A 27,120-nucleotide genomic window follows, 5' to 3' on the forward strand; every position below is an offset into this window, starting at 1 on the left:
ACCTTCCTCTGAGCTCCCAGTCCCCAGCCCCCTCCCACGTCCCCGCGCAGGACACGGCCCCTTGGCACAGCTCGGGCTCCTCGCCTGCCATCGGGCTCTCTGGGGAAAGCTCCAGGTTGTGGTGACAAGAGTGAAGACAACAAGACAGTCGGAAAACAGAATGTGAAGTATTTTTTTTTTTTTATATACAGAATACAGGAAAGTTTCTGTAAAGTCTAAAACGTTACAATTACTATGTACAGTGGAACTAGCTGTTCTGCTGCGGGGGGGTGGCATATAAACAAAAGAGACAGACAGGTTACGACAAACGATCTGCTACAATAGACAATTTGAGGAACGTCATACCACATGTAGCACTGTACACAGCTTTAAAACATTGAAAAATGCCATCACTGATGTATTTACACAGAATCCAACACTTTTCCCTATTTGAAATAAAAATAGGATGGACACCAGGAAAAGAACTCATTTCTCACTGCCCATAATACACAGTAGCTACTTGTAGTGCAACCATAGCAGGGAGGGATGGGAAAAATAACTGTGGGAAGAAGAGCGCTTCTTTACATTAAATAAAACAATGATATTGTATAGATTTGCTGTATGAAAACTGTATTTCTCTTTTAATATAAAACTATTGTCACTGGCACAAAATAGAACAAGTTTCTGATTATTTTACAACTGCATGGGAACTATCTGTCAGGGAGAGTCCTCGAGTCAGACAGCGGTCGCCCCTCGCTCTGACGCGTCCTGCTCTCACTGCAGTTTTCCTTTTAAAATGAAATGTATAGTACAAATATATGTGCAAATGCCCCTAAAACTTGAGCAAAAAAGAAAAATTAAAAAAAGTTAAACGTTCTTCATTTCATGCAAACGGTGTGTGAACAGTCTCTGGGCCGACACAGAAAATCCCACCTCGGTTTGTACATTTTTGCATTGCAAGAGTCTGAGGGCGTTTTTCCCCATTCCAAAGCTCTCTTCCTAAAATTCTTAGGGAACTGAGTTGGACCGCAGCACGGGCACCTGGTGGGGTTTCAGAGAAAGCTTCTCCTCCAAGTCCATATCTTGTACTAAGGCAGTGTCCCCCTTGGGCTGTTTGGTCGCAAATTCAGTAATGCTGAAAACAAACTGCAGGCAGCCCAACTTGATGTAACTGCCGTGGTGGAGCAGGGCTGTCCCCTCCCAGCCAGCCCCGCTGCCTCCTATTAAGCTGGAGCTGCTGGCTTTGCAGTTACAGGGTTTCCGATGCTGCCCTTGCGCCTGTGAATTCATCACAGCAGCTTCTTCATGCGGCTCCTCTTCTTGTTTTCTGCTTTTATGTCGTTCTGGAAAAGAGGAAAAAAAAAAAAAACCAGTAAGATCCAGGCAGGCCAGCGGCAGCTTGTTTTCAGCAACAGGGGCTACTGCTGAGGTGCCTCGGGGGTAAGATCCTCCAGCCACGAGGTGTGTCAGTCCTCTGCAGAGAGCAGCTGGTAAAAGGGGAACAGGAATCTCCTCACAGCCCCGGAGGGGTCGAGGCATTTACACATCGATTTGGCAGGCCCAAAAAAAAAAAAAAGAGGAAGGTGGTCAGGTGGAGAGCAGGAGTGTGCCACAGGGGGATGGGGTGCCTGTGGCACAGCCCTGATCGCTCACTCACAGCCCGGGAGGGGAGGACACACACGGGGAAACCCCTTGCTCCAGCTCTGAAGCAGCTGCTTGCTGCAACTGATGCGAGGCAGGGACCTGGAGCTTGGTGAACTCCGGCGCTGGAGGCAGGAGCGGGGTTACCAGCGGAGCACTCTGCAGGCTGAGGCACTCCCCAGGCTCCCAGGGAAAAGTCTTGTGTAACCCAGGCTGCAGAGAGACTCCCCCTTTTGCAAGAGGCACAGCGACCGCTGCAGAACAAAGGGCACCAACAAGGAATCGATTTGCACCAGCTCCTGTCCCCCTCTAATAGCTCCCCGCGGTGTTTACGTGGGGCTGGCGCCGTCTCAACACTCACTTATCACACTCTGCACTTTGGCAACAATACTGCTGGGAGGAGTGGGCGTCATCTTCTCCGAGAAGTCACACGAATACAGAACGTTGTCCACGGTCGTCCCATGCTCACTGTAGTTCAACAGCTCGTAATGTTTCGTATTCTGACAAAAAGGGAAGAGGAGGGAATGGAGACATGAAGTCAGAAGGGCGCCTGTATACCCTGTGGAGCACTGAAACACAACCCTTCTTCCTCTACCGCTGCTGATGGTTAAGGAGGAGCAGTTAAATATCCTCCAGCTTCAGAGACCACCAACCTGCCCCTCGTGCATGGCTCACGCTCACAGAACTTTCCAGCAAGAGCTGCTTCCCAGCAGGGCAGGAGAGCCAAAGTGGCTTTGAAGAGAAGTAGGTTTTACCTACTGCCCTTGGACCGACAGATCTTCTGCAAACAGGGGTTCAAGCCGATTCTCACAAAGCGAGCACACTGTTTTAACAGGCACACTAGACGCAAACTTGGCCCAAGACCTGTGCCTAGCAGGGAAGAAATGTGCTTTGGAAAGCAGCCCCAAGATGGCAAGAGGGATGCCAGTGTGCTGCAGCAGCCGTAAGACAGAGACAGTCTAGGGTTTACAGGCCTTCTGCAGACACTGAAATGCCAGGAGACGTTACCGAGACACACAGCATTACACAAAGAGCATCACGCTTAACTGAGCTTTGCAGAGCACACAGAGTGGAGGAGATTTCAGGTTAGCTCACAGGAATCATCTGAGGGCTGAAGACTTTGTCCCCCAGGGACTACAGAGCTTTAATCAAGTTACAAAAACTCCCCATGCACAGGGGAGTAAGTTTTCAAGTAACCTGCTAGACTGCAGAGACCGAGGCCGAGCACGAGCTGCCAACGGCCAGAAGCAGAAACAGCAGGCAGAGCTAAGGCGGGGGAATTCTCCCTCCAGAGCAACCACAGCCACGTGAGGCCTGCTGGAGTGTGGAAGAAGTTCAGTGCCTAGAGCCTGATTTAGGATTGACCACTGTGAGGAGATGCTTCAACACAGCTTTAAGGCCTGGATCCCATTACTGAGTGTGTTCTGTAGCTTGTAGTGCACTGGAGGAATGGCTAAAGCTGGCTGTGGGTTAATCCTGGATCCTGCTCAGTAGCTGGTTGACAAATGGTGATGTAAAAGACTCTATCTTGCTTCAAAGACTGTTTCCATGTTAAGAGACATCTCCAGCGGTGCTTTTATTGGCAGACCCACCAGTCTATTTACCTCAAGAACAAACTAATCTCTGGACTGTAGTTAAGGAGCAACTGTAGACTTTGGTTAATACCGAGAGCTTAACTGAAATTTTAGTTAAATAAATAATTTATACAAAGTACTGCAGATGGCATGAACACTTTGCACCACCACACACCTGAAAGCAAGAGACTCGGAGCAGTTCCTTGTTTTGTTCCAGCTGAGGTTCGATGTCGACACGTAAAGTTTAGCTTGTATTAACAACACAGCTGGATCAAAAAGTATCAAACCATTTCTATGACTTTTTCTTTCCCTAGACACCAGCAGTGACAGTGCTTACTTGTGGTCAGTCTTTGTCCACAAGCAGTTAGCTCAGAGAAATCATGCTGGCTGAGCTCTGTGCTTCAGAAAAGGGTTTGACAGAAAACGCTGACGCAGCCTTCACTGGAGTGAAACCATTCAGAGCCCTGGCTCTCACTTTGTAGCCCACAAAGGAGCACCACACAAAGACAACCTGCTGCCTGCATCTCCAGCTCCCACTGCCATGCATGCCAAATAATAAAAATTTAAAAAAACCCCAAACACTCAGGCACTCACCTCATCGTAGAATATGCAGGCATGTTTGCCAGACACATAGTTACAGTGACCATAGCTTGTAAGGCACACATCCATATCAGCTCCTGTCAACGGGGTGGGGGGGGACAAAACAGACTCGGTTCATTTCAGAAAAAACTGTCAGGCAGCAGAGAACAACAGACAGAATTAAACTTCAATTAGCAAAACAACAGGGGAGCAACTGCCTTTGTCCCCGCTCCCAGGACCGCATGAATAATGCTGTGATAAGCCACCAAACAAAGTTTCAGTGGGGGAAGGGAAGGCTAGCAGCTCCACGAAGGTTGAAGAGCATTTCACAGTTACTGGGTCTGTCCAGAGCGCCAGAAGAATCTAAGCAGAAAGAAATGAAACCTGCAAGGAAACCGTAACTCCATCAGTCAGGCATTACATCTCCGGGACAGCCATCCTACTGATTTTGACACCAGGCAGGTTACAATGGTACAATCCCACAAAGAATCAAACGCACAGGGAATTTCCACATTTCTTGGGAGCGAAGAATCCCAGTACAGGCAGCCACAATGGAGCTGTTTTCTTCAACGCCCACTTGGCAAACACTTAGGGAGGGTCAGGGAGAACCACCCCGATTCTGAAAGGTCAGGGCAGGAAAAAGCTACTCACCTGTCCCAATGTAGAGGGTTCGATAGCACATATTGACTGCACCCCCTAAGCCCATCAGAGGATAGAACACCGCCCGGGCTTGCACTTCCTTTCTTTGCGCTGCAAGATAAAAAGAAACTACTTGAACAATGTTATCAGCTACAAAGGCTGCTTGACCCCGGTGTCCCCAGCGCTAGACTCTCCAGAAAGCACAGATCCTAAGGAGGATGCAGTCAGCTTTGGCCTAAACTGCAATTTCCAGCCCTCTACAAATGTTTGTGCATTAAACATCTTTTTGCCAGTCACCCGAGAAAATTGCTCTCTCCAGTAACCTACACAAGCCATGCAATTAGGGGAACATTAATACCGAGTGTGCACAATGGAGCCACACTGAGGAAAACACAAGCCTCCTACCACTAACTTCTTTCTCAATCTCTTCCGCTTTGGGTAATCAAAGAGCTGAGTCTTGCTGTCAAAGTGCTACCTCGAAAAAAATTGGTGCTGGTGAATGTCACCAACTTAACAGCTGTAATTTCACTTCTAGTGAAGCTACAGGAAAAACACACAGGTTGAACAGGGCTTGTCCAGGGACCAACCCAGCTCCCAGGACAGGATGATTTACCGAGCGGACTCCTTTACCCGCAGGTTGGTCCCTACAGCACACTGGACAACGGCTGCTCCGGGGCTGAGCCTCCAGAGCGGCTCCGTGGCAGCCAAGTTCAAATCACACCCTCTCACACACCCACATTAACTGGGCAGAACTGGGCAGAACATCATCTCCTGTGGAACAGATATCAAACTCTGGACCACACAGACCTAGGCCAGGATTTTAGCAGCTGTATTTTGGAGATAAGCTGCTCGTATTCAGAGTTTAGGCCCCTCCTGCTATTGCATCTGTATGACAGTGTGACACCAAGAGTGTGAAATCAAAGAACAGAACCTGAGGATCATGAGAGATTGCTTGCAGTCACCTACGTCAAGAATATTGGCCACACCGAGTGGCATCACTGGACATACAGCACTCAAAGCAGCTGAAATATGCAGGTTCCCACCTCTGCCCAGCACGAGGCCTTCCAGCTGCCTGGCTCTGCTGCCTCAACAGGGCTCGCTAAAGCCTTTGGATCTAATATTTCATCAGCAATGCTAAACAGTCAGCTGGATGCATCATTCCTGCCCAAAAAGGGTGATGGGTGAAGACAGCATCAATCTGCCTTTTGAAAGGCAGACCGCTGAAGAATTTCCAGAACTTGCCCGTTAGGAGCAGCACAGGAAAGCAGCTCATCTCACAGCCTGGTGCTGTGTCCTACAGCAGTGTTCAAAAGACTGACAAAGCATTTCGAGAATGCTGTGATGCTACAGCAGCAAGCGAGCAGGCAAGCACAGAGTTTCAGAAGGCGGCTACTTGACTGCTAGCAGACTTCCAAAGATCTTATCTTGGATATTTACCCCCAGGCCTAGCAAAGGGGGAGCAGACAACTGCTCTCACAACAAGGCTGTCCAGTTAGTGCTTGAAAGCGGATTAAATGGACTGGCTGCATGCAGAGGGACATACAGCCACGTTTGCCCTGCAGCTTTAGGTGTTAGCATGCCGTTACCAGTGATTGTAAACAAAGCCAATGCTGAACTCAGGAATCTGGAGATTTCCAACAGAAGCACAAGTTGTTTTCCATTATTTGCATTAGTTGCATTTAGTGTTTTAGCTTGATAGTGACATTATTCTGAACAGGCAATGATGTCACACACATATTCTGTGCCCCAGTTCCTCCTGTTCGTGTACTTATCTCACAAGCAACTTCTCCAGAAAGGGATAGCAGGAATCTGCATATTTCTCTCGCCCATCTCAAAGGTGAGGACAAAAAAAAATCCCCCAAACCAACAATCAGCTGAACCTTCCCATCTCTTGCTAATTCTACGATGAATAAAACACAACTTCACTAAAGATTTCCAGCAGAAAATCAGAAGTTACTGAAGGTATTTTCATTGCCATAATTTGTAATTAAGTAGAGGGACCTGAAGGAGTTTCTGGCTAGTGGATATCTAGAGTGGAGGGATGAGAGGAAAGAAATGTGAAAGGCAGCAGACAGCAGAAGAAGGGGGAGATCTCCTTCAACGAACAGGCAAGGGAGTGCCAAAAAGCCATGGCTCAACATAACCCAGCTATTCTAGGGCTGCTCTTACCTTCAATGTGGTTTCCCACAGGAGATTGCTGATGGGAACTGACACTGCTCGCTAGAGACTGAGCTTTGGAAGGAAAGAGCTGATGTATTCTCTGCAAGGCCAGAAACTTGATCAGCTGCTCATCCAACATATTTATCTCAATCTCTGTTAATAAACAAAAAGCAATTAGTAAGTTATTCATGGAAAGGGTGCAATCTGAGCTGCAGTGGATTTAACTGTCCCGCTTTCAAACTTGCCACTTGCTTCAACAGCAAAGACTTGACAAATTTTGCAATATCAAGAATCTTACATATAGGTGATCTATTACTTCATATCATCTCCTGTGAGCAGTGTGCGAGGAGAGTGCCAGCAATGGCCAGAGGCTACAACTCAGGCCGCAAGCAGAAGTTTAGGTGAACAAGGACTGATAAAAAGTTGAAAATCTGTTATTTTGGCTCAGAATCAACAGGTCATCATGCCCCTTTGGGCAGCAGGTTGGGTCCTTCTTGTGAAGCTCCATTATCTAGCTAGAAAGTCTAACCCTACATCACAAAGGAAAGCTGTAACCACCTTTGAAGCTGCTACAGGCTCATTCTTGAGTCACACACTTTTGCAGCAGGGTCAATTAAACCAAACAGGGTAATTCAGACAATATTATTATTGAGCTTTAAAGCAGATCTGTTGCTGATAGCTTTGAAGTATTTACGTTTGTAAAGCCCTACAGAGGTCTGCTTTCTGGCAGCAAGTAGGCTGGCTAACCTCTTCTTCCAAGAGCTTTCTCCACATCAACGACAATTAAAATGGCAAGCAGAAGACGCAGAGCTATTAACGGCCTTTCCTGATAGCAGAGAGGTAGTCTGGGCAGGCTGAGCAGTCGGGGTTCACCCAAGAAAAGAGGGTCACACTGGCAATGCCAGAAAGGCTGTTCTTCACACGTAGAGGTCTCTGGCAACAGCCTCGCTACGCTACCGACAATTGCTGTTCAGCAATCTCCTCCTCCTGGAGTCACTCTGCTAAGGTTTGGGCATTTCTTATCAAGTGCAACAAAAGGAAAATAAAAAATGGGCCAGTCTAGGGAAGACTGACAGAAGCAGAAATAAATCAGAAAATTAACTGACCCATTAGAGCATCACCACTCAGGTAACTGCTCGACTACAAGATCTATTGCTGCTGGACTTTAAGCCTGTCGGGAACAGCTCTGGATTGCAGCTAGCACCACAACATGGCAGGGCTGCAGGTTTCTGCATGTGAATTCCACCTGGAAGGCAGCCCGTGCAATAGCACTGTGATTAGCTTTGTGATCACTCCCCAGAAAAGCTTCAGGCAGAAACATTTCATTGGCCTTGCTGCCTTGGCAACACTACAAGTAGGGAAGCATGTGACATATTTAAGGTAATGTATACCCAGCCCCGCCCTCACCTGACTGCAACCCTTCTTTATCTCTGGAACTTTTCCTTAAGCAGAGACCGAACGCTCTAGGGAAGCAAACGCACAGGGCTAGGAGAGACTGATAATGAACTAAATACTCACCGCCGTCCATAAATGCTTTCAGGGAACTGGTGAGGTCCAACATAGCTGCAGAGTTTGAAGTGAGTGATGAGGGTAGAGTTAAAGCGCTTCCTATGGATAAGGTGCTGGGACTGACCTTACCATCTACAGAGAAAGACGGTGCAGAGAAGATATGTCACCGTGAGGTTCGTGAGACATGCACCCAGCCCTCGGGCTGCACTTCGCTTCCAAGCTGCTCAGAATGACTAATTTTGCTCATAGTCATGCTTTGAAAAGGCCTGAATTAGAGGCCATTAGCTTTCTTCTCCTCACAGAAGGACTAGTGTGTGCCTCTAACAGAGCCAACTGCCGGCTTCTGCCCCTCACCTCCAGTTGTCGGAGGAATTCTGGACCTACACATTTAAGCTCCTACTCCCTGTTTGGAGCAGCAGCAACGCCAGACTAAGTGATGTCCTACAGAACAGAAAAAGTTGGAAAAGTTGAACATCAAGTCCCCAGGAGCTTCAAGAGCTCGCTAAACCTAGAGACATTTGCCAAGTAGCTTGTCTAGCTCTGAAATTGCATAAAAAGTACAATTGTCACATTTTTATCTCTGCACGATTAAGTCTGGGGTGTATTTCACTGTCCAGTAAGAATGTGACAGTCATAAGCAGATTTTACTATTTACAAAATAAAATCCTACTGCTTTGGCAGTGACCATGCAGCTGAAAGAGGCAATGGCAAATGCCAGGAAATAACATCCCTTTAATGTGCTGTTGATACCAGATCTTCTTGAGTTGGTTTGCTTAGAAGTTCAACTACTATATGCCTGAAATTTATGGCAAAAAAAAGTCATGAATTATTTGTATTTTTGTACTCAGCAACAAAATGTGCACACCATAATTTAAGATTTGTTATAAATATATATATGCATCATATTAGATGAAAAATCTAAATATTTACACCTTCCCCAAGAGACACTGCACCAAAATAATGTTTTAATCTGCATTTTGTAGAACACAAGCTTTGCACCAGAAGCAATTATTTAACATCTTAAGTAACTGCAAAATTATGTAGGATTTGCAGTGCTCTTCAAACCACAAGAAGTTTTCTATAGTATGGTCTCATTTCCTTTACCCAAACTTCTCCCAGTCTTGCATTTCTAAGCAGGGCACGGTCACGCTAGCAACCTCAGAGTAGCCAAGTTTGTTCAGCAGTAAGCAAGGAGGCCAAGTACTCCAGGGACTGCTTCCAAACACGAGGTAAAGCTCAGAAGTTACTCATTAAGGATTTTTTTAATAAAAAGATGTTGCCTCTGTTGCTTGCAACCCCCAGATCTGAGCCACTCCACGCAAACCTGCCACTGAACAGCTCGGAACTGCAGGAGACGCGACAGACAGCTCTGTCACACGCTTTTCAGCGACTGCCTCATCCCAACCTGCTCAAAGGGTTTACTAGTTTGAGTGCTGAGTGGGTGTGGGGAAAGGGAAGAGAAGGAGAACGCTTTAAGGAAAAGCTTATTCTAGCAAAATTTGAGCTACGGGCAGTTACTCTGACTTCAACATCTATCAACAGCTATCAACATCTTCGACTTGATGTTTTTATACTGAAGAGTGGGTATATACACTTTAACAGCAGGGTTTTGGGGTACAACTCAGGACAGAGATGGTACATCCAAGTCCATAACTACCCTGTATTAACAGACTAGCAGATACCAAACAGACCGGAGCTTCCCAAGTCCATGTTTCTCTAACATCAAGGCTGTGCAGCTGAAGACTTCAAACACACCTGTACTAGGGGACACAACCGTCACCGGAACGGTTAGTGTGTACAGCGATCGACCGTAGGCTCAGATGCCAGGCAGCTGCTCTTGTGAGGACTACCTCACAATCGAACTAGTGCTTTAAAACAAATCAGTAGTTTTAAAGCAGCGTCGGAGTGCCCAGTTGTTGAAACAGCAGCCAACTGATTTAAAACTACTGCTGCTTCCCAGAATTAAACTGATCTTGCTTCTCAGGACAGTCGCCCCCCCCTCAAGTATGCGCAGCCAACAAAAACATATCCCCGTGGCTCCCATGAAGGGACCTAAGACAGAGGAGACTTGAGAAACTTCTCCCAGCTCTCCACAGAAAACCCAATTCCCAGTAAAATGAGGGCATACTGCTAGAGCCTTGAGGTTCAGAGTAAGTTTTGCCTGAACACTTCCTCAGCCCCGGGGGGCCAAGATCAGCTGTTCAGCACGTACCTGAAGGTGGTGCTGGTGAACAGAATCTGTTTGTGGACCCAACAGCAGAGATCCCGTCTCCCACAGCCTGCGGAGGGGTGAGAGCTCTTGTGGCAGTCAGAGGGGAGCCCATAGATCGCAGGTCCGCCGTCAGCGGCGGTCCTATCTGTGTCTGCACATTCTTTCTTTGCAAAGTGCTGGTGGTCTCCAGGCTGGCACAGGAGCTCGATATGGACGTAGGCATGCTTGTGACCGGCACAGAACCCCTTTGTGCACAAGAAACGGGTCCTGCTACGTTCTCTGTTTTGACAATGGTTCCTATGGTGTGATTCAGAAGTCCACAAGTCGCTGGGGGCGTGAGGGGCCGAGGCCACGTTTGCCGATGAGACAAAACAGGTATTGTGTTACCAGATCCGATTAGCCTCTGGGAGTCAGTCAACTGTGCTGAAGATTCGGATGAAACGCCATAGAAATGAGGACCGTTTACTTTAATGTCAGAGGCTGTCGGCCCATTCGAAGTCCCGCAAGAAGACACCTTCTTGGATTTATCTATACAAGAGCTGCAGTTGACATCTTCCTGTGACAAAGTCTGCTGGGATTGCGAGGAGCTCAAGGAATTCTGGGTGGTAATCCCTGAGGTGCAGGATGACATGGAGTAGGGGGTAGGTGTGGGTGCCTTGTCAGCTGCCTGGTAAGGGTTGGCGAGTGAGCTGTCTGCCACAATAACAGGCTTAATATCAGCCTTCTCTGTTTGTTCAGAGTCCCAAAGCGAAGTCATCTGCTTAGCAGATAAATGTTTCAATATGCTGCACTGGAGCGCAACAACACTACAGAGCCACTGGGAGGAAGAAAAAAGTGCAGGTTAGCTCCACTGGCAGACAGTGCTCCAAACCTCAACAGTTACTCCAACCGTTCACCCAGCTCAAAGAAATTCAGCTGCCTCACACTGTGCTGCTGACCGCTCAGGTACAGCCTTGGAACTACAGCATCTGCTCTGATGCTTGTCTAAAACCAGAAGAAAGTTTTGTCCAGAGGTACAAAAGCACAAAGAAAATTACGTACTGTTTATCACCGTGCTGGGGACAGTACACAGAGGAGCTGAGATTAAAGGAGGGAGAAGGCAGCAGACGCACTTCCTCACCCCCAAACTCTTCCTCCTCTTCACTTGTTAAGTGTTTCAACTCTTTGGCTAGTTACAAACACATCTTTCACTAATATGGGCTTCTATCCAAACACAACTCTCCAAGCTACTCTGTAGCATGCTGGAAAGAAATGCTAATCTGCCTCATGCTATAGGGAGTCACCTGCCAAAGCTGGAGTGGAGAGCACCTTTCCGTTTACAAAAGGCAGAGGAAGACCAAAAGATTTATTTGAAGTTTTAATCTCCACGGTGAACATGCACCTGCTACACAGAAGAATCCTGCCTGAGCTAACAGAAGGACTTGACTACACCACTGATTGCAAAGCAACATGCCTTCGCGTGTGGAATCTGGCAAGAAGTTTCATACAAGATTTAAACACTCATTTGACCTTGATTTAAAAGTCCAATTCTATCAGCAACAAAAAGCAGCCCAGAAACGTGATGTTAACACACAAATAAACATGTCAGAGAGCAGCCTTACATAATCAAAGCGGAAAGTATTTCCCCTCAGCCAGGAAATAAAAATGACATCTAGACAGAAAGCCCTCGACTCCACTCTTAAGGCCAGAAGACTATTTCACCACTTCCCTGAAGTGTCAGATGAGTTTTACATTTCACCTGGAAAGCCAAAATGAAGTTTTAATGGGCAAGGGTGTCAGAGACAAGACAAGCTATCACCTTCAGACATGATTTTGAGACTGGTTTCCTAGACAACTGCTCTGATCACGACTGAAATGGAAGAGGATCTTTGTACCAAAGCAACTACAGACATAGAGTCCAAGCATTTGACTTCATTTACCTCCTGTTGTTCTGTCTGGCTGGCTAAGTGCTCAGTGTTCAAAAGGTGCTTCTGCAAGGGTTCCTCAGGGATCCCGTTACAGATCAGCTCGCCATCTCTAATTGCTGCAGGCGCAAGTAACGGGGGTGGAAGCCGGTATTGGGACTTTATAGCATCAGGAACCTACATTGTAGAGAAAGAAGATCACACGTGAGAACAATTACTCAAGAATAACTAAAAGTGCCTAACCAGCACTACGCTTCGTGTTTGCTGCTTTCTGACCCAGAGGAACCCTGCAGACAATACATTAGAAGTTTCAAGGACCAAGTACTTTAAATTGATGCAGCCACGCTGAAATTAATAGGTTTTATTCCCTTAGGTCAGGCATGACTTCAGTACAACGTGGTGGCTACAGCATAAGAGAAGCCATGCAAAAAAGGCCAAGTGCGAAGAGAAAGCAGTATGGCAATTTTCAGGCATTTTGGCATTTGGCAGCAAATACTCTTCGGGGTTTAATGCAGCAGCCCCAGTTCTGCCTGTAGGTCCACCTTCAGGGCGTTTTGTGTTGTACTTTCTATGCTCGTGCTGGATTTAAAGGCTTACTTGTAATAGCTGAGCCTTAAGGTTGGCAGTAAAAGAGCTTCTTAAATCCTACACACAGTGAAAAGTAACTGCTGACTTCCAGACCTCTCACCAACACATTAATTCAGACCCCACCCTCTTCCTCCTGCCCCAAAAGGCTACCCCATGGGGCATGCTGGTTTCCCTTCAAACTAGAATACATACACAGGGAGTTTCACTGGCACCCACTTGTTTACACATACCTTCAAACCTTTTCTCTTTACTGATTGAAGAACTCTGCGATTCGGAGGATGTTTCTTATGGATTCGGTTTAAGAAATCCACTTTGACAACATGCTGAGATATGGTGTCCTGGAACCGGTCAAATACTCGGCACCGATTACTCAGGGTCAAGTTCTTCTGGTTCAGCTGGGTGATCAGATAATGCCACAGGAGTTAGGGATCTGCGGGTCACTCTAATGTACCCTAAGACTTTCATAACACCTCGTAGCACTGACAGTACAGCATCAGCTCAGCTTTAGACTATTTGTTTCCTGCAGCACTAGCCATTTCTGTTAAAGGGCACATTGCTGGAGATGAATACAAAAGCATTTAGAGGCCTACTAAGCAGCATCAATGCTCTCAGCAGCAGTTTGTCTGGGCACAAGCCCTTTGTTTCAGCCCCCTGTTTCCTGAGTATTTAAGTCCCAAGTACACTGCTTTTCCACAAATGAAAACTCCCTCTTGGAATGAAAGTTTTTTGGGTTAAGCATGCAAAGAATTACTTCCCCTATTTGTAGCACTGTGCTGCTTTGTATCACAGTTCTGGAAGCTCATCTAGATCTTAAGGAGTCCAGTCCAAAAACTAGACAAGCTGTCAGTGAAGCCACAATCTGAGCTGTCAGCTTCAGTTACAGGAAGAAGTTCCCCCATCTTTATATTTTATTGCAGATAGCAGCATCATATTCCTTTGGAGAGCGCGTTGCTTGCAGCAGGAGCTTTACAAGCGTTACAGGGAGCAATAAGAGCTCAGAAGCTGTTTTACATTTGTTGTACTTTGTCCTTTAATGGACCTGCCAGGTTCCACTCCAGCATCCGGTTACCATACTGCAATCATAGCCCTGCTTACCACCACATGTTCTATGTGATTTGGGCACATCCATCTACCCAGAGGCATGGCAGTAAGCGGTGGCTCCAGACAATCCATGTGGAACAGGAGCGGGCAATAATCACACTGAATTAGAGGTGCCACTCTGCAACTCCTGCGAAGAGAGCACCATATCTTATTTCCCATACAGAACAGAGTATAAACCAAACACGCAGGCAAACTCAGCGTTAAACCACTTCGGCTTATCTTTCCCCACCAACTCCTCTGCACTACGTTATTCACGTCTAAAATTAGGCTTCAGATTTGTAACTTGATCTATATGGACCTTCTGCAAGACCCACTCAAGGCAAAAGGACTTGCCCATGCACATGAGGGTTTCCCAGTGCAAAAGAGGTCTTTTGGCAGGAAGAGTCGCTGGAAAGCTGCAAGCACCTGTCAGATTCACACAAGCAACTTCTCAAGTTGACCTTGGGCGTTAGTTCCGAGTGGCTTCGTTTAGAGCAAAATTCAGAGATCAAAAGGAAATTTCAGATTTAGGTTTTTACAGTTTTCCTCAGATGAATCGTGTGTGAAGTTGGGACATTTACTTGAACAAGATGTTCTCACAGTAAGTCTCAAACTCCAGAAAGTGATTGCAGCTGATTCCCCAGGCTTTAAAGAAGTCTTCGCTCTATAACAAAGTCATCAGCTGTGCTCCACAAAAGCCCACCTGAGTCTCCAGAAACTCGCTCCGACAGGGTTGCTGAAATAGTTTTTTGTTTTCACTGACATTTTGAATTGGGATTTATCTGTGCATTTTTTTATGCAGTTATAAAAAGCAGTAGTATTTTGTACTGGTTTTCAGATCTACTATTTCAGCATAATATTCCTATTTGCCTTGGGCTTATATCTCTCTCAGTAGATTCCTATTTCCTAAAGGTCACCTCCTCGCATATTTCCTTCACAAACCATAAACAAATATCTCCATTTTTTAAACCACATCACTTCAGAATTTTTCTTAGTAGAAAAATACTGAAGACAAGATGGCTCACTCTCCTCAGGCTACATGTTAAAGCCCTTTACAGCCACACAGGGCTGCAGAAGCCACACCTACTCTTGCCATGGTTAAACAGCTGTTATTTAGCAAAGATGATTATTCCCCCATTTGTTTAGAGGATTGTAAGCAAGTAATGAAGGAGAATAGCAAAGGGAACAGGTCATCTACTTTTTTCAGTGAGAACTTTGCTCCTGTGAAGGGTGCAGCTATACCAAACAGCTTCCCTGGAAGAGTCAAGTACCTGTTGCATGTGAAGCAGACTTTCACCGGCAAGGGAACCAAACCATTGTGGTCTAACTCATGTTGTGCTTTCTTGACATTCTTTCCTGTGGTTTCTTCCTTTCTCCTCCTCTTACTAGTACCTGAAAGTAAATTTTAAAAGGCTTTGGGTTACCCACATAACTGAGATTTGCTTTCTGGTAGATACACATAATCGTCTCAGGCAGAGGCAAACAGAAAAGGCAAGAAGAGCTGCTTAAGGAACTTTTATCAACCACTAAATCTAGCCTGAAGTGACAGAGACTAGCAGGCATATTTTATACTTAATCACTGCAGTGACATCCTATACATGAAGTCATTACTTTGTTACTAGATTATCATACCACAAATCAGAGTCAAGTATTTTGACAGGTGGAATCTTTTTCTTCAGGCTGATGATCTAGACTAAGGTGACAACAGAAAGCCTCTAGCACAAGTGCTGACAGAGGCGCAGTTAGTAGCCATGTCCCCACAGCTCACACCTGAAAGAGGTCACAAGCTGGAGGAGGACCAGGAGCATGTCTGTAACCTCTGCTTTCACCAGTGAGCATCACTGAGCCACAACTACCAAGGAATCAAGAGGGAAAAGAGGCAAGATAGCGGCAGGATGCAACTGCAGACGTCTTGCCCAATGCTAGACAAGCCACCGCTCACCTGGAAGTGCTGTGGTGCAGGTCAGTTCATTCGGCAACTGGAACTGCGTTGGGTTCCTTTCCATGGCAGCAGCAATAAGAAGCTCAAAGGGCCGCTTCAGCTGGGGCTGCCCACAGTCCATTTCTGCAATGGCAGAGTCATCATCCACGTCAATTATGTCCTCATCGACATCATTCTGTTCTGAGTTGGGGGTCTCGGTGCTGGCATTGGATGTGGGAGTGCCAGGCCGGCTTGCTCTCCTTTCCAAGATCCTGGCATGCGCATTAGCCCTGATGCTGCTGCTAGACCTGTCCAACAGGTCTGCGTCACTGGTGGGGGAGGTGGTCCTTTTCCCAGATTTGTCCACCAATCCATTTACCTGCCCCAGCTCTTTCTTCTGTTCTCGCTTCTGCACGACATGAATAGGCAGGCTTATCATGGAGGCCACAAACAAAGCACATCAACCTTGACAAATATGCAATCGAAGACAAACAGCATCTGAAAAGGCTTGAGCCGCTTACTACAACTTCCTTGTGAAGTCATTAAAGCCTTGACCTAGCAAAACCAATTTGATTGCAGCTAAAGTACAGATGACCAAACAGCTGAAGGGAACCAAGCATGGGGAAGAAAATTAGCATGTCTCTCTCCTTTCAGGATAGCCATATTTAAGTCCAGATCAGAACAACGTTTCACAGCATCTAGTCCTAAATACTTGGCAAATCAGACAACTCTGTTTACTTTGCTAGCCAACGCTGAGAAACTCCACGGTAGACTGTGCAGGTAGACCGTTCATTGATGATGCAGCCTATTAACCCTGGCAGGGCATCCAAACCCGTTACGGAACGAGAAGGTCAGCTTGAGAATACAAGCACAGTATACAAACAACACTCTGCTATCTCTTGACAACAGTAATCTTGAACAAGGTGGGCAGGGAGAACTGCAGCAGAGGAAAACAATACATTGCCATCACCGTGAGATCCATTTTGCAAGAGGAGGGGATGCTGCATGGCCTAGTACAGGCAACTGTGCACTGCTCCAGTGCCTGACAGCATCACCAATATGGATGAACCAACCTACTCGATCACTAAAATGGTCTGCAAAAGGAACAAAGTGTTATCAAGGTAATTTTTAATATAGAAAAGTTGAGGATCTTTTTTTTCCTTTTTTTTAAATTTATTTTGTCATTATTTTTTCAATTTGCAACCTTCACTTTTACTGTGGGCAGATGGTTGAACAGTACCCTGGAAACATAACAAGGCAATTGCTTCAGGAACAAAAGGCTGAGTACACAGTTTTCTTCCAATCTGTTTTGGGTGTCACTTCAAGGAAACAGTTGCTAGATAGTTTGGTGCGGTTTCTAAACCCTCTGCTACACAGTCTTACAGAGTCACAGCAATGAGATGTTTACATTGTGCAAGACAGCTTCCTGGAGAAAGAGCATCAAGTTAGAAAAAAAAAAAAAAGAGACAAGCCACAATCTTGCCCAATCATCTCCTCCCCATCCTGTTCAACAGCCCAGGAAATCATAACTCACTGTGATTTCAACTCTGCTGATGTGCAACTGCTGTGAAGTCACACTTCTAAAAAACACACATTAACCAGAATCACAGCCCTGATGCCAAAGCTGCATTACCAGGACTCCTGTTTCACCTGTAGACAGCTCACCTCCTCGAGCCTGGGAGCCATTCCCACTGTGCCTCAGCTCTCCCTGCTTTCCAGAAGTGGGGGGAAGGAAAACAGTTTAAAAGGCACAGCTTGACAAGAACACATCAGCCATCTCAGTTTTGGTTCCTAGTAGCAAGGTTAAAACTAGCATGAGGGTCTCATCAAGACCCCTTAGTTTTCTTTAAGCCTGTTCCTAGCAAAGCCCTTTGCAACTGTGAGAACAGAAAGTATTGGTGGTATATACATACACATTAAAGGGAGAGGAAGGTATAAAACACGGGATTCATGTTTCAAACGGACAGTCGGAAGGGCAGGGATCATGTCTGTTAGGAGAGGCTTTACCTTGCGGCGTACAGTGCAGCGGTGACACATCCACTCCCCCGGAGGCAGCATTTCCTCACTGAGCGGAGGGTTGCTACAAGAGAAATACAAAGCAATGCTTTACTGTTATTTCTGGAACGCCTCTTCTCACGTACACGCAGTCCTTCCGCCCCCGGGCACTTCCTCCTTTTCTTTATGGTGATGCTCCCCATACATCCACTTCGCAAGACACCTCTACGAAGCTAGTCTTCCTCAACACCCATCTCAGCTCCACCGTGCAGCACGCTCCATGGTTTCAGAAGACAGTCGTAGAATTGAATAGCAAAGATAAATGGAAGATTCGCTTGTGTGCGACACACATACCTCCCCCCTAACACCAACGCCTCCTTAAATAACTTGATTACTCCACGCAAGACTACACAGATTCCCGTGCAGCAAACACAGTCATATATCTAGGCATTTCCATCCCTTGAGTTTGCAGTGCGAGTCCAACTGAGCAAGCTGCCATGAAGACTACCCACTGCTTCCCATGTACTCCGTCCCTGGGCACACTGACTTAATGGTGGAAACCACTTTCTATCTTCAGACTACCCAAATACTCTTAAAAGTGTCACCACATACAGCTTGCCTTGGCTATGAAGCACTAGATACATCCTACTCATATGGATCTGCACTTACTATAAAAGCTGTATTACATCGAAATGACATTCTCATTTTGATGCTAGAAATAAACCAGAGCAAATTAGATGGAGTAAGGAGGACTATTTTGAGAAACACTCTCCTCAGTTAAAGGCAGAGCAGCATATGTTAGAGGATACACTTTTCTTGCAGATCCTACTACTAGCTCAAGAACTTTCCAACACCTCTTTTTCATTAAGATTTGTTATTTCAGCAAACTGCTGACTGTTGCAGGAAAAGTGTACATGCTGTCAGAAAAAACAGTCAGTTACCACACAGCATGGCTTTAAGATATACTTCTAAAAGTTCTGCCTACTGATGCTAGAGACAGCTGCATAGCAAGTCTGCTGTCCTGTGCTGAGCACTAAACAGACAGATGTGCTATTGCAGGACCTGAAAGCTCCATTTCCCACCGACTGGGAAATGGGTTACAAGGGACCCAGCTGGGACTGACCGGGTTACAAGGTGATTGAGCAGTAGTGCGGCCACACTAGCAAGGAGCTTCCAAGACCAGCCCAAGAAGCCACGTGAGTATGGGCAGCCAGACTATGGTTCACTTCAGAAGGCTCTACACTGTTTATTGCGCCTACAGACAAATATCAAAGCAAAACCAAGTCAAGCTTTAAGAAGTCTCCAGCACTGACAAGCCAGAGAGGATAAGATGCATATTTGTTGGCCAGTAAGAGCTGTGTTTTGCGGCAAAGGGAGAGGCTGTCTTCCTCGAGAACCTTGATCCTAGCACAGGGAAATGGCACAGGATCCCAGCCCAGGCTCCCAAGCTTGAGCTGTAAAAACAAACATGCTTCCTTTGTTTAAACAGAGTCCCGGCGAGCCTTGCCCCGAGCACGCCAGCATGCCAACAGAAAGCCTCTGCAGGTACTGCAGCCACCCAGGGTCACACGCGGTCTTGCAACACTGTGCCTGGAAGACTGAAGGAAGAACACAGCAAGAACCAAACTGGCAATAACTCAGCACTTCTGGTGTCAGGCTCCGGGGAATTCAGTGGAGCCAACACATCTGGCAGCCATTTTGAGGAGGAGTGCAGGGTTTCAGAGGCCGCCGTGTTCCAGGCGCTCCAGAAATGCAGCACTCTGCATATATGCACAAACATACCTGCAGCTTATGTTTCTCATTTCCTGGAGGACTTGGATGAACAAGAGATCAGGCTCTAGACGAGAGCACCAAAGCCTCAACTACTGGCTGCTTTACATGAAGCCTCAAATGTTTGGCTGAAGCAGTAACTCCCCCCTGCCGCAAACTAATCTTTTGCTAATAGAAGCAGGGAAGGGGGGTGGAAGGAAGAGAGTAACAATTGATCCCGGTGTGCTTGCTGCAGTGTAAATCCCTTCTGAGTCCTAAGGTGGATCCTGCAATAGCTCAGGTTTTATGCCTGCTAGAAACCAAGCTCTTAGATCTGCAGTTACAGTGAGTACAGATTCATCTGGCCCATACCCCCGCCTCCTCCCAGCACCTCAGGGGAAAAAAACCCCACAGACTTTGATTTGTTCGTAGTGAATTTTAGCCCTCTGAAGCTACCGATGAGCGTGCCTGAACTGCTGGAAACACGTCTGCCCCATTCCAATGCACACGCGGCGTGCCAGGGATCCACGCGCTGCCAGATGCCTCCGGTTATTTGTTTTAACTGTTACCTCAATCTTACGCGTTTTACAATGAAACAATTAATACCATGGTGAATCTTGAAAGATGCCTAGAAGAGTTAAAACAGGTTTCTTCTTAAGTGTGTATGTTATTGTCCCGTTTGTTAGATTTGAACTATCTGCTCAACAACCATGAGATCCTACACACACAGAACTCCTAAGTGACAGCTTAGAGAAACATTTTAATGAATGCTGCTACCCAAAGGCCCGTGGAAGGAGGAGGAAAGATTAGTTTCAGACCAGCAGCAAGGTTTTAGCTCTCAGACTAGCCTCCTGAGTTTTTTTTGCTCACTGTCAGGGCCTAACTGCTATAGCAAGTGTATTAAAAGACTGATTCTGCTTCTCCTGGTTAATGAACTGTTCATCAAGGCAGCTTGCTGCACTAACAAAGACTGATGAATGCTGTTCCTGCACTGCTGGCCTCTCCGCAAGCAGAGAGCATTTCCTGGGTCTTAGCATAAAGCCAGGGAAGCGCTAAAGAATGCCATTTTAATTGACTAGTTATGACCACATTCTTCAACCTTTTACTGTAAGCATAAGAGAAACTGATCTTTAAATCTGAACGAGATACTTGATCTTCATAACCAAGGTAAGAATTAGCACTTTGGCAGGAGCACCACGGCCGTTTTCTCCCTATCTTTCATAGGTTCATTAGCATGCAGATCTCCAGCCCTTACTGTTTGCTGCCAACAGGACCTGGAATTGCACAGCACCAACTTTATCTTCAGTTACAACACATCTCCTTTCAACTACACACCAATCAGTTGTACTGTTCAGTACAATTTCACTGAACCTTCATTTCAGGAAGTTTCCCCTTTTGTCATCACAGGCAAGAGTGGAGGCCAGCACTATTTTACCTGGAAGGTTTGGTGTGACCCAAATCAAATCTGCTCAGCAGAACATGTTTTTGAGTTTAAGACAAAGACAGCTCTGAAAAGCTGAGGCTGACTTTCAAAGTTAATATCTATACCTGGAAGACCAACTCATACAAAGCCTCTGAAAATTAAAGGAGGTGTTTATCACTGCCTATTCAAAAGCCACTACTACACTGATACAAAGTCACTTGCCGTAATACTAGTCTCATGGCTTTTTCTAAAACAGTTAAGTACCTAGCCTCTCCTGAAATTCATACCAGATTTGTGTTGTCAAGTTTTGCTCTCCCATGGTCAGAACATTACGCAAAGCCCCCCTTAAATAAAATTTAAATGGCTATGATGACATTTTTTTTAAAAATAATCTTCAAAAGTCATCCATATATTAGGAGTTTTTATCAAGCAAACAATACCATGAAGCCACTTAGCTTTTCAATTTCACACTCTGGAGCTCTCATACATCAGATGCCTGTTGTTAGTCTAAATCCTGTAATTACTCTTCACTTTGCTGACCTCAATAAATAAGTAAACAAACGCTCGAAGGAATAGCACCTTCTTCAATACAAACTGGGCCACAGCTCTCAAAGAAACCAGTTATAAGCAAGCCTGAAGTTATTTACATACGGCATTCCTGGTGGCCATCTTGCGTCAAAGGCACGTTGACATTACTGAGAGCACGCTCTGGACCCACTGGGCTACCTCCAGCTATCAGGCTGGAATAATGGTGGCAGGAAAACAAGCCAGTATCTGGTGAAGCTTTCTTGAATAACTTGTCTTTGATACCAGTTGTTTTCAGCAATCAGACTTAGACACTTTTTTCTGTGCAGGGGAAAATAGTAACTCCTTGAAAAAAAACGTAGGTGAGAATATTTTTCCTTCCCAGAAATCTCATTAACTTACCAAGACTCAATGACAGGCTTATAATGAAGGATGCTGGTTATGTTTGCCAGTTAGATAAAGGAAGGCAGCTTTCAGCTCTTCTATTGGACTCCTATTTATCCAAATGATGGATAGAGCTACAGCTGTTCTACCAGCTTCATAAAGAACAAGGCTCCTGGCTTCCTAGAGCAGGGCCTCAATGGCTGCCATAACTAAAACAAACCAGGAAACCAACCTCACTGTCAGTGCATCACAAGCGCCCCATTGAGAAACACAGAAAGTTGCATCATTTACAAATTCAGTTCTTTAAAACAGTTCCACTGCGCCCAAGTTACACAGTTCTGTTCACAGCTGCCCCAAAACCCTGCAGGACGAGGACTACTGGAACCCAGCCCTCAGAGCCTCTACCTTATACATAACAAAAACACACACAAAACAGCTGAAGCCCTTTTCCTCCCCACTGCAACTCTCTTCCCTTCCTATTGCAACTCTTGGATCAGCAAAGAGTTTGCTATTTTCTGAAGACAGAACTCAGACTCCATTACCTTAAAGATGGTTATTAGGAATACTGTCAGCTCTCTCCTCTGTTCCAGTAGTGTCAGGATTATTCCTCAGCACAAACTACTCGGTGAAGGTCTATAAATTCTGCTCATTAACATGGATAAAGTTGTGACACTCAGAAGTACAAGAAAATCTACCTGATTAAGTCAAAGATTTCTCAAGCACCAATGCAGAGACCACCAAATTTCAGATAAGCCAAGTGTAATTTTTGTTCTTTACAGACCTCTAAGCACCTGAACACATTAAAACAGTTTCAGGAACTTTCTGATCTCAGTTAGGCTCATATATTTTATAAGTTATACCTACTTGAAGTCAGCAGGGTAACTCACATTAACTACAGCACATCAGCGACCATACTTTTATCTGTGGTGCAACTCCTCCTGAGGGAACTAGTGAAAAAAAACTTGACAGTAGCCAGCATAGCTTTGTTTACATTGAAGTGAAAGTCTTGAGCATGAACATAAAAAGTTCTAAATTAATAACATCCAGCAAGGAGACCTGGACATCACTGAACAGGTCAGTACATGATTATTTTGGCTCCACTATGCAAGGAAGAGAACTGAAATGACCATTTCACAGGTCACCAGTTATCCCATCATCTGGAACACTGCATCTGCTTAGCATGCATCTTTCCAACAGCATGGCCAGAGTTGGAAATAAAGGTTCAGCAACAGACAGAGAACAGAAGCAGGATTAAAACACCATCATATGGCCAGACAGCGAGAAACAAGATGCACGCAAGGAAAAAATAAAAGTACACTAACATAATCTGTCCACACGCCAGTACAAGAGCAGAGGAAGGCTCAAACTCTTACAAGTTTAAGAGGTAATATTGGCAAGTATGCTAGATTCCAACATTTCATTCACTGTGAGCTTATTTCCACATTCTAAACCTGCCAGTGTTCAACACTGAGGGCAGAACATTGTGCTGACCAGCGGTTCAAGTCTCCAGCAGCAGTACTACCACGCTCCTAAGAATCAGGCACCATTTCACAAGTCAAAACACTAGTGTGTTGTGAATTCCGGTATTTTGAAGCCAGTGATGTTACTTACTTGTATCCTTACTCAAACCGCTCCTGCTAGTCTCATCCTGGGAAGAAAGAGCGAAGTACAACCTCATGGAAGCCCATCTGACATGGAAGTCACCTACCTCACCTCGCTTCCCTTCCCACTTGTCACCAGGGGTCCAGTCTCCTCCCCGTGCACTCCTGTGCAGGCAATCAGAAAAGTTCCCTCCAAAGTGACGAAGTAAAACTTTTTTGTCTCAGACCCGACAAGCAGGAGAGTCCAATAAACTGGATAAGCTGCATGTAAACATGTGATCACCTGATGTAATTAGTTACTTCTATTTATAGAAAGAACCTGGCCCACAGAGACCATTCCCTAGACAACCCATTAGTTATTACCCTCATTAACAGCTGACAAAAAATTTAAAGGAAGTATTTTTTTAATATATTAAATTTCTGTAAATCTATTTAGAAACCAAGTATATATCTATATAAATAAATATGTATTAAAAAGCATATACTACCACCTGTACTGCACTGAGGTTTTTTGATTTTTTTTTTTTTTTAAAGATTAGTTTGGTTGGTTATGAACTCTGATATTTGGGACATATCTGCTAGGGAACCATCCAGCTTTGTGTTTATCAGCAGAAATCATGTAAGTCAATAGGAAGACTTGTTGGCTTTGGAAAATTTGGGCCAGCCCCAGAAATTCAGGCATTCTGCACATCCCAACTCCTGTTTCTTTCCTGTGCATCACTCATGCCTGTACTGCAGACAATAGTAACAATAGCCTGAATTCAATGTCCAGATTAATTATTAAGTGTTCAGATCTTTATAGCACCATCTTCTTAACAGATTAGAAGTCATCTTCTCAAAGCAGGATGACACACAGGGCAGCGTCAGGGAAAAGAAAGAAGGCTGAGGAACAACACAGCTCTAGTGAGAATCACTTCATCCAATTTTGTCTTTAAAGAACAATAAATGAAGAGACATCTCTGGTGGGAAAAAAAAATAATGAAAACACAGGTCTGAGAGGTTTCCGAGAAGTGAACACATTCAGTCCTAGCCATACTGAATGCGTTCAAAGGAGACAGGGGTGAAAGGACAGAAGCAATAAGGTGGAAAAAAGGAAAGCAGCACATCAGAAGAGGATGAAGGACAGACCCATAAAAGCAGAAGTATGAATTTGTTTTCACACAGGCACAAACGGAGGATAATCCTGACATCTACACGTGGACTAGGCTTTCCCAAGAACACTGGGGAAGAGAGGGAAAACAGCAGTAATAGAAACATCCACCAAAAAACCCCCTTAAAGCAGTGTGTACATTCTTTTCTGCCTTTTCCGGATCACCTTCATATGCTGCTCCTGTTGCTATTCTAGACAGAGATCACCGGGAAGTTCACATGATGCCTTGCCCAAAGTCAGAGGCTGTACAGGCAGGTGTTTCACACCAGTCACTAGTGCTTGCCAGAAATTCAGCATGGGGTTTTCAGCCTGCTAAATTGCATCCTCGGGCCACTGCTTTCTGCAGGGTTCAAAGTCAGTAATCTCCAGCTCCATCTAGTTCACTTCAAGTGACTCGTGCAGAGCAGACGTCAGCAGAAATAGGTTAGAGTTGGGTTCAGGTGCTAGATTTCCCCCAGCTGGCTGAGATGCTCTTTGCCTTTTGTACTCAAGATCTGATACACCAACTAAAAGAATGATTTATAGAATTTTCTTCTTCTTTGTTTTTGGCTATAGGGAGCATTTACTCCATACCCTAAAAAGGTATGTAATTGCATTACAACTGATATCTGTCAACCGCTTTATTGAAGAGAAGGTACAACACTATTTTTACTCAGCTTACAGAGTTACTGGATACTGCAGCATTCCTTTGAGGAAGCTGGGCAGACATCTAGCGAGCGGTGGAGTTGGAGGCAGTGTAGATTGACTACTACAAGAAGAAAATGCCAGCTCCAACAATCTGTGTCACAAAAAAAAAAAAAATCAAAAGTTTAGCCAGTAACCTGATGGGGCAAGATGCTTTTTGCTTACACTCACTTCTTGCAAATCCAGTACTCCATACCCCTATAACAAAGCCATATTATATTCTCAGATACATTAGCATTTCCACAAGTCCAAGCTTACTTCCCGACTGCTTAAAAAAACCCAGGTACATCCTTCTCATAAGTGATTTATTTATATTGCAACAGGCAGCACTCCCTTAATATTCAGACTTTGTAACACTTGCTTTCAGGAAGATAGACCCCTTTCCTACTCTGGAAGTAACTGTTGCCTTTCTTCACAGCAGATTCCTGCTACCTGCTACTGACTCCAACCTGACACATATCAGTGAGTCAATGTAGCAACAAAAGCAGTTTGATAATCACTTGTGCGGGTCAACAAACAGAAGAATTTATGTTAGTGCCTTTACTACCTACAAAAACTGTTTCAGTATTGATGCTACAACTGAAATCTCGAACTGAGTCTGTCCTACACAGGGAGACAGCCAAGAGCCCTGCCCTCAGTGCAGGTGGTGTTCACACCAGCGCAACAGCACCTACAACCCAAGTCAAAAAGGTCAGTTTCAGGGAGAAATATACATGTTTGGTCCTGACTCTTACTATAAATACACATTTCTGCGGCTGACAACACTATGGGGGCACTCCCCATCCGAGATGTCCTTCACAACCACCATAAGAGAAGTACAGCTGGGTGTTAGGCATGCTAATCATTACTGCTTCCCATTTACTACCCCCACCTAAAGCAACACTGAGAAATGGAGAGCGGAGAATTACGAGCCTTATACAACTTTGTGTAATAAACACAGTAGCCCTCCCATTCCCAGCTATAAGATCCGTAGGCGGCTGTACAATCTTAGCACTGAGCTTGTATGTGATAAAAAGACACAAGGCAACATAAATGAAGGTGAAAATATTTACAAGATAGTGCTAAAATCTCCATAACAAACAGTCATTAGCAGATTAGTATTATGAATCTAATCCAATTAAGAATTTCCTTTGCAAATGCCTGGAGGAGTTGGAATTCCTCTGGGAAGACCTTTCCATGTTTTGAAAGGCTCCCTGAGTCACGCCTGCAGTTCTGACATACCAGGAAAGATCAGCTCCAGAGCAGCACCAACAAAGCCCTCCCTGAACCCCACCTCGAAGCAAGCCGCTGCACCCTACTGAACTTGAGGAGTCAACTCAAAAATGGACCCCACAACAGCACAAAAACAAAGGTTTCTCAGTTCCACAAGTACCAGTCAACATAAAACTGGCACTTTCCCAAGCAAAGAGACAAAACAGCGGAGAATTTTCCTTATTAACAGTCTCGTACCGTGCCCTTTCAAACAGCTTCAGACCATTACGGATGTATGACATAACGCTAGTCCATACAGCAGGCATGTCTGATGACAAAACTTAAGGAGTTAAACACCCCCCTGCTTGACTTTCTCAGAATCCTAACGCCTTGCTCCCACCACTTTACACTGATGTTGAGAACAGCAGCAGTGATCCCTGGCTTGATCTGAGTGCCCAACTCTTGCCCACACGCAAAATCTGCTCATGCTCAGTTTAACACAAGCAACAGACATGCACACACAGGTGAGAATCCTGGTTTGCAAGTCCCCAGATTAGATTAGTTCATCAAACTCTTACTGTGAATGGTTTTCTGGTGCCCTCAGATTAAGTTTGTAGATTTAGGCTGACCTT

The 27,120-nt window shown here is 45.3% G+C and overlaps 1 protein-coding gene across 3 annotated transcripts in view; it reads right to left on the minus strand.

Annotated features, from left to right (window-relative positions):
- Positions 1-151: 151 nt before the first annotated feature.
- The window catches only part of PHF12 (PHD finger protein 12), a 33,007-nt gene continuing 6,038 nt past the window's right edge, over positions 152-27,120 (minus strand). The window contains exons 2-15 of one of the 3 annotated variants that reach the window (XM_074845041.1): positions 25,275-25,391; positions 17,794-17,866; positions 15,808-16,195; positions 15,137-15,257; positions 13,881-14,013; positions 13,016-13,180; positions 12,213-12,374; positions 10,294-11,110; positions 8,091-8,213; positions 6,582-6,725; positions 4,425-4,523; positions 3,789-3,871; positions 1,982-2,120; positions 152-1,322 (exon numbers count right to left, since the gene is read on the minus strand). In XM_074845041.1, the coding sequence (XP_074701142.1) occupies positions 988-1,322; positions 1,982-2,120; positions 3,789-3,871; positions 4,425-4,523; positions 6,582-6,725; positions 8,091-8,213; positions 10,294-11,110; positions 12,213-12,374; positions 13,016-13,180; positions 13,881-14,013; positions 15,137-15,257; positions 15,808-16,195; positions 17,794-17,866; positions 25,275-25,297 (2,805 nt within the window). In that variant the 5' untranslated portion in view covers positions 25,298-25,391 and the 3' untranslated portion in view covers positions 152-987. Of the gene's footprint in view, positions 1,323-1,981; positions 2,121-3,788; positions 3,872-4,424; positions 4,524-6,581; positions 6,726-8,090; positions 8,214-10,293; positions 11,111-12,212; positions 12,375-13,015; positions 13,181-13,880; positions 14,014-15,136; positions 15,258-15,807; positions 16,218-17,793; positions 17,867-25,274; positions 25,392-27,120 lie in introns of all 3 variants that reach the window. The other 2 variants (XM_074845039.1, XM_074845040.1) reach the window with 2 other exon arrangements.

This window comes from Strix aluco, chromosome 19 (genome assembly GCF_031877795.1).
Source record: "Strix aluco isolate bStrAlu1 chromosome 19, bStrAlu1.hap1, whole genome shotgun sequence".
Lineage (NCBI taxonomy): Eukaryota > Metazoa > Chordata > Aves > Strigiformes > Strigidae > Strix > Strix aluco.